This window comes from Arachis duranensis, chromosome 3 (assembly GCF_000817695.3).
Source record: "Arachis duranensis cultivar V14167 chromosome 3, aradu.V14167.gnm2.J7QH, whole genome shotgun sequence".
NCBI lineage: Eukaryota > Viridiplantae > Streptophyta > Magnoliopsida > Fabales > Fabaceae > Arachis > Arachis duranensis.
In genome coordinates, this window is record NC_029774.3 from 131,721,617 (window position 1) to 131,730,132 (window position 8,516).

The 8,516-nt window shown below is 27.5% G+C and overlaps 1 protein-coding gene across 1 annotated transcript; it reads right to left on the bottom strand.

Moving 5' to 3' along the window:
- Positions 1-2,376: 2,376 nt before the first annotated feature.
- LOC107481958 (uncharacterized) lies at positions 2,377-7,177 on the bottom strand. The gene is made up of 12 exons (XM_052258560.1): positions 7,111-7,177; positions 6,150-6,273; positions 5,961-6,041; positions 5,799-5,881; positions 5,588-5,685; positions 4,445-4,582; positions 4,212-4,321; positions 3,141-3,498; positions 2,824-2,913; positions 2,658-2,744; positions 2,508-2,570; positions 2,377-2,415 (listed from the first exon to the last, which is right to left on the bottom strand). Exons 1-12 carry the CDS (start codon positions 7,175-7,177, stop codon positions 2,377-2,379), a joined length of 1,338 nt encoding a protein of 445 aa, XP_052114520.1.
- Between the last annotated feature and the right edge of the window lie 1,339 nt (positions 7,178-8,516).

The window sequence follows — 8,516 nt, forward strand, 5'->3', positions numbered from 1 at the left end:
ATCTCATCATTTTAACACCCTTCACCCAAGTGGCTCAAACTCAAATATATTGACATATCATATACTCTTCCTCATGCCAATTCTCAACAATACCAATTCCACTAAATCATCATTTTATACAATCAATATCATACTCACCATCAATATGGTTCAACCCACAATTCAACCATAACCAATCATCAAGCATATATCACAACATGCATATTTCTCATACATCATACCACCAAGGCATCAATAATCATCATCACATATATGACCACATCATATAAGGCCTCAACACCTCCAAGAACAGATTTTTCACCACCAAACCCTTTCCAAGCTTTTCAAAATCACCAATCAAGCTCCAATATCCACACACACACAACCTAAGCCACAACCATCATACCCATACACAACATCATAAAACAACAAAATACACTAGGGTTGAGAATCTTACCACACCCAAGGTCCAAGAAGACAAGATTAACCTTCTCCTTCAAGAGAGTTGGGTCCTATAACATCAAAGAACCCAAAATCTCAACATTTCACCCATGAAACTCGAAATAAGGGTTGGAATTTCGAACAGCAACTTGTGGCTTACCTCAAGATTGATTGTATGGGTTTTGTAGAGCTCTCTGCGATGAACGCGTGGCCGCAAACGGAGCGACAATCGGAGCTCTAGATCAAAAGTTATGGTGGTTTGAAGATTAAGTGAGAGATAGAGGTTTGAGAGAGTATTCTTCCCCCATTTCCTCTCTTTTCAGCGTGTTTGGTGTTGTGTGAGGAGAGAGAGTGCTGAAAACTAGGGTTTTGGTTAAGTTATGGCCCACTTTAGGTCCAATTGGCCCGGTTTGGCCCGTTCGGTCCAATCTTGGTCCGAATTCTATAAAATTGGTACCGAAATTCTCGTCTCAGTCTCCTCTATCACATTTAGCCATAAAAATCACATTTTAGGCTTTCTAGAATAAATTCTCATTTATGGGTTAATTAGCCGTTAATTAACCGGGTTTTACATAAAAAATATTGCAAACCTAAAATTAAATTCTAACAGAACCTATATAGTTAATCTAACATTTAAGACTTAAATTAAATTAAATTCTAACTAAACTTCTAGTGCCTAGTTAATCTAATATTTAAGATTTAAATTAAATTAAATTAAATTAAATTCTTACTAAACTTCTAGTGTCTACTTAATCTAACATTTAAAACTTAAATTAAATTAAATTAAATTCTAGCAAAACTTCTAATCTTCAAAACTTACAAATTCTAACAGAATCTCTAATCACTCTCTTACTATCAGTTATTTATCACTTCTCTAACTTGTATTTGTAGTTTTAAAATTTTAACAAACTACTAAATCACTACTCTAATTATCATTTGTAGTTTAAAAATTCTAATAATGCTTATAATCAAATTCTAAGCAACTTAATATTACTAACAATTTCGGTCTATCTTAAAGAAAATAAATTCCATTTTACTAACCTCTTCAAGGATGTCACTATGGACAACTCCATCCAACCCATATATATGATTCCAGTCGTCTTCTATTTCCGCAATTTTAAATCTTGTGGTTTTGTTGCTTAACTTTTCTCTGGATGGTGCGTTTGGAGGGTTGGGAGATAGCGAAATGAAATTCGAAACAAGTGAATTTAAATTGTATATATAAGTATATATATATTTGATTTACCAATAGTGTACGTTTTTTATAAATCGAATTTAGCTATTTCAATTTACTATATGTAGCTCATTCGTCCGAATTTTAAACCATATTAAATCCAAGTGTTATTTCAATTTACATATATACATACTAATTCGAATCTTATTAATTCGATTTATCACTAGTATGATAATTCGAGTGTAATAAATTTAATTTATATTTAAATATCAAACAAGACAACCATATAATGTTATTACATTTAGGATATTCGTGTAATATTGACACCTATTTATTTTGTTTATGTATTTTATCCTATTATTTATTTTTGAAAAATTAAATTAATTTGCATATTCATCATTTGCGCACTCATTGAAATCTGAATCACTTATGTAACAAAAACACTATGAGAAGAGTTGCCCTTTTATTAAACAGGTAAATTTTCAATTTTTTATAGTCTATTTTATTATGAGAAAGCTTAAAAGTCAATATTTTTTTTGAAAAATTAGTTTATATTACTTGAAATACAAAATAAATATAAAAAAATTATTATTTACTTAACACTTGTATATTTTATCTAATTATATATGTTGTAATGCATATGAAGGTCACATTATAAGATAAACATAAAAAATTACAAATCTAATAATACTCAATAACTGAAAATCAAATGGATTTTCAAAGTTAATCATGTACAAAAATTAATATGGATTAGGAAAAAGAAAGTAGTTCTAAGAGAATTACTATTCAACTTCATTGCAATACACTTTGCCTTTCCTCTCCTGAGACAAAATAAATTTAAGTATAAATTAGTTAATTAAACATATTTTTATATATAATTAAAAGATCACAAAAAGTGGAGAAAAATCATCACCTCTGCAAATATGCGTCTTTTATTCATAAGTTTTGTCTTTGATCTATCAATAATTGACTTTATCTAAAAGAAGAATCATGAAATAATAAAGTAACATAAATATACACATAAATAAAAAGATACACACATAAAAAAGAAGCTTAGCTATACTTGTTCTCGTTCTTTCTTTATTTCACTTTTTATTAACAGCTCAGGATCTTTCTCTCGAGTAACAGGAAAATATACCCTTGCTTCAACCTGCTAGAAATGAAGTAAATTATTAGTAAACTAAGAAATTGAATTTATCCAACAAAAACAAAATTCTCATTTTGTTAACCTTTTCTAAAATAGGTTCATAGAGGCACGGAGTATCTTCCTCTTCATGGTACGGTATAAATGTAAATAATTGCTGGATGACTTTATTTCCCTGATATAACAATGATAGAAAATTTTAAATATTTGATAATAAATAATTTATCTTTATTTATTTTTTAAAAAACTAACCAGCAGATAATTTGAAAAATTTTCTTCTCCCAGAAAATTCTTGAGAAACTTGAGCTATTCATAAAAGGAAAAAAAAGTGTTAGAAATAAATCAAAATTAAGAACAAATTAGATTGATTAGAGCAATAATGGAAAACAAACAACGATATACCTGTATAATTGAAGACCATGATGATAGAATTAATTTTTGTCCATTAAATCTTTCATAATATTTTGGACATTTATCTTCCTTAAAGTACATTAAGACGTCCCAATCGGCTCTAGCAGCATTGTTGAACATTTGTTTCAGAGGAAGTGCAGTTTTAGCTTCCATTGAAGTGCTCTCTAATTGCTTCAAAATAATGTCTTTAACGTATTTTCTTAATCCATCGTAAGACTCTAATAATAATTCTTCAGTTTTAACAAAAAACTTATCAATTTTATCGCAGTCAAATATCAAAGCTAATGCTTCACCGGCAACAACGCAAGTTGCATCTTCTTTGAGTAAAGATAAGAATTGACAAATTGCCCTGCATCAAGAATCGTAAATTAAAGCAAAGTTAAACATTAACCAATTTCTTTTAGTTTCGAAATAAATAGCAATTTTATGAATTTTAATATTGGGTAATTAGTCGCAAAATTCTACCATGTATATTTTCCTGTCATTTATAAATGATTTAATTATTTTGTTGATTTTTATAGTTTCACCACTTTTCAATTAGGTCTCTATATATACTTTTTTTTCAATGGAGTCTTTATACTGCTTTTAATTTTATAATTAAGTCCTTCCTAGTGTAAAAAATGTTAGAGTTAACTGAATATTTTTTCGCAAATTGAATATATTCATAATTAAAAATCTAACTATATCTTTGATCGCATGTATTTTGAAAAAAATATTCTGTTAATTTTAACGTTTTTAATATAAAAACGACCTTATTACAAAATTAAAAGTAGTGTAGGAATTCAATTAAAGAAAAATTATAGAGATCTAATTAAAATTTGGTAAAACTATAGAAACCAAAAGAGTAACTAAACTTTTATAAATTGTAACAATTAAGATCACATTGAGAATTTAACTTTCATTAACCGAAGAATTTTACACAAACATTTAATCAAGTATTATCACATTATTAAACATATAATTTTTAAACTTATTTAATTATATATTATTATATCAAAAAAATATAATTTTTTATGCATCAAAATTAAACTTTTATATAAGATAAAAAGTTAATGTACTCACCCTTGCCAATGACCGTAGATGATTTCCCAGCTATCTACTTTTGTAAGTAAGAACAACCAAGCATAAATCAATTTTAATAGATTAGCAGCATGGGCTTGGTTTCTAAGTGCCTGAAAAAACAAAAAGAAAGAAAAGAAAAGCTTCGTTAAGTAAGTAATAATAAATATATACAAAACAGATCATACTTAAATTAATAAAACATTAACTAAGGATTAATTAAGTGAAGTACTTACACTAAGCTTGGATTTAGGACATATATATTCCCAAATCATTTGCATGACTTCTTGAATTTGCGTTGAATTGCTTGCGCAGAAAGACGTGACTATGACCAAACACTCTATAAGAGCGATAAAGCCGCATGGTTCCAAACTCTGCATGGAGATTAGGATTTTGTTTAATTTTGAACATATTTTCATATATTTATATTTAGAGAAAAAGATAAATAGTTTATTGACTTTTTGATCGGTGGATATTTAAATCTTTTAAAATTTGAAAATACATTTAAGTTTTTAATATTTTTAAAATTTGGCCATATCGATCTCTCATATTCACTTTGATCTGTCAAACCCAATGAAAACTCAAACGTGACTCCCGTTATACTGACCGATCGATACGGATGCGTACGTGAAAAAGTTTTTTAAATGGGACAAATTAGACTCAGGAATCAATGTGTACAGATTTTAAATAAATCAAGAACTTAAATGTATTTTTGAATCTTTAGGGACTTAAATATCCGCAAACTAAAAAGTCACGATCGATTTATCATTTTCTGTTATATTTATTTATTAGTAACTTAAAAATTTATGAGATTGTATCCTAGACTAAATCCCCATTTTGGTCCCTGAGATTCACGCGATTACTCATTTTGATCCTCGAAATTCAAAATTACCTATATTGGTCCTCCAGATTCAAGTTCGGACACCAATGTGGTCCCTCGACTCTTTCTGGCGATGACTAAACAAATGTAATGCTGAGATGGCACCCTCCCTGCCACGCTGGATGATGAGTAAACGACTTCGTTTACCCTAGGCACCTAAACAAGTCAGAAATGTGGTCGCTTTGTATATGAAGGTAGAAGAAACGATGGAGACCCAAAATAAAATATTCTTTCTCTTCTCTACCTCCACTATTCTTCATTTTTGACTTGTTTGGACGCTAAAAGTAAACGACGTCGTTTACTCATCATCCAATGTGGTAGGGAGGGTGCCATCTTAGCACTCTGTTTACCTAATCATTGCCAGAAAGAATTGAGGGACCATATTGGTGTCCGAACGCAAATCTGGAGGACTAGTATAGGTAATTTTGAATTTCGAATACCAAATTAAATAATTGTGTGAATCTGAGGGACCAAAATGAAAATTTAGTCCCTAAAGTACCTTGTTAGGAATTTGCAGTAGTTCAGTAACTAAAGAAATTGTGTATGTGTATATTTCTTCTACATTATCAGTTTCAAAAGCTGTTATTGCCATTAGCCCTGAAATTAAAAATATCATGTTAGGTTATATTTATTGCCTAAAAAAAAAATAAAAGTCAATTAGCATTAGCCTATTAAATTTGATGACTGAAAAAAAAGAGTTTAAGACGAACCAAGAGCTTGAGAAGCCAATTGTTTCTCTTTAGTCAAACCTTTTTTAAGGCAATTCAAAACTTGGTACAGGTAAGTAACAAAGCTGGAAAAAAAATACACTCATCAATAAATTCAAATCTATTTAAGAAAATTGAACAAGAATTAATAGTATATAGCGTTACCGTTTTTCTAAAATACTGTCTTGAGTTCCTTCGTTAAAGATTTTAATAAAAGCCGCTAATCCTTCCTCTCTAACGGAAGCCCTTCAATAATGAAAGAAATAAAAAAGTTACAATTAACCATATAAAAAATACAAACGTACCATATAAAATAATTTTTGTTTAAAAAAAGGAAAAAAAAAAGCCACATACTTTTTATGTTCCAATTGTTGCATGAAACATGAGAAAGTTGTCGTTGGAGCACGAAACGGGGAAAACGCACGCTGTGGCAACACATGATCTTCATCGTTATCAACTTCATCAAATCTTCCTTTACCTGTAAATTAAAATAAGAAAAAGTATAAGGAACCAAAATTTATCAGCCAAAAAATTAAACAAAACTACATTAATTTATATTAATAATTAATTAATTTTAAATTTTTTAAATTCAAAATTTAAAAAATTTTAAATTGATTAAGTAAACCTAATTAAAACCTATAAAAATCATCATCTTTTCTCTCACATTAATCTATCCACCTCCAACAATCACAAATTCGAAAAATATATAAAAGAACATCCATTTAATATGAAAAAGAAACATTCTGATACTTAGTAGAAAAAACATCCATATATATTAATTCGTAGAAATTTTGAATTCATCCAAAGATATTTGGCTGGATTTTGGCTGATATGATTTTGGTTCCCTAGCTTTACTCTTAAAATAATATTCCAATAAAAAATTAAGAATGAATACCCCATTCGACTCCTCACAATTATCTCGAAAGGATAACGAGGTTTCAAAAAAAATATTCAATCCGGTCCTTGATATGTTTTTAGGATTAATTAGCTCTGTGCAAAAAAAAATAACATGACTTTTTTTTATATAGGGACTAATTCGTCCCATAAAAATAAAGCTCAGGAGTCGGGTTGTTTTTTTTCTTTTGTCAAAAACTTCGTTGTCTTTTGAGATAGTTATTTTGGGTTTTTCTCAAAAAAATTAAACTAAAGTAATAACTCAAAAATTAATAAACATAAAATAACGTTTTAATTTCAGCTCATCTTTGAGTATAAAACTTTTTGAAAGAGTAAAAAAAGTCAAGACTAGGATACGAAATTAAGTAATAAAAGGATAAATTTCTTAAGAATTAGATCACAATTCATGTGATATAGTTACCTTTCTTTCTGTTTCCCGTCTTGGCACCTTTCCTCGTGTGCACATTAACTTTCTTCATCCCCACCATCTCGTTTTGAATCAGAGAACACAAATTGTTTGATGTTGAAAATTTTTAATGAGACTTGTGCTTTATTATAGGATGGAATATATAAAGAATCACGAACTAAATCTACTTTATTATCTATGCATTTTCTAATTTTAAATATCTACTTGTTTGCAAAGATTTTGTTATCTATTTATTTTTAGATAGCTACTCTGAGATTTTTTTCTAAACTAAAATAAAAAATATTTAATTTAAAAAATATATATTCTATTAAAGACAGAATAACTTTTTTCTTGGAATTAAAGATTTTTTTAATTTTAGTTTAAAAAAAATTATGTGTTTTTATTCTTTTTGTTTTTGACTGGAGTAATGCTTGCTCTTGTGACTCACTGACACGTGACATGACACGCCTTTTTTTCTTTTCTTTTTATTTATTTAATTTTTGGTTATCCCAGAATTAATTATTCACAAATTCTAATCAAATTTGTTGATCTGATTCGGCAGAAATTTCATGAGATATATGGGTGCAATAGCGAGAAGTGGACATAGGAAATCAATTTTTTTAAATAAATTTTTTTAACCATTAAAAACAATATATTTAGGAAAAATTATTATTAAGACTATTTATATTCATCGTTCAAGAATCAAGACTAATCATTTTTAGAGAAATAATCTTTTTAAGAAGAATTGTTCAATCTTCAATCAACAATAATGACGATTTGATAATTCTTCTCTCTAAATAATTAAATATCATTTAAGTAGATTCTTTTTAATAATTTTAATTTAAATTATCCTTTTTATTAATTGACCAATCTTAACGGTTCTTAGAAGTGATTTTTCCTAAATTATTTTGTTATTCTTGATGCGTTCTTGAATTTAATATTGTTATTCCCATATGGTTCATGATGAATTTTTTTTCAGTATCATTAATTAATAATAAGTATTATTACCTCGATGAACTATGTATCCTTCACCGAGAAGAGAGTTTAGGATTTGTTTAGATGTTATTTTCGAAAAAGATCTTTAAGTAAAAGTGATTTTATATTTGAATATTTTATATAAAAAGATTTTTTTATATATTAATTATGTATGAATAAAATAAGATAAAAATATTTTTTTGTTTATTTATTATGTAAAAAATATTTTTTTTAAAAAAAGATCTTTTAAAAAAAATGTAAATTGTAATTTTTTAAAAAAATATTTTTTATTTTCTAATACTTTTACTTTTATTATTAGAAATTTGCAAATTACACTTAAAAAAAAATAAAAAAAACTTTTTTATTAAAAAAAGATCTTTTTTATTAAATATGACGTCCAAACAAGCATTACGTATTTATTTATTTTTAACGTATTTATTTGTTTA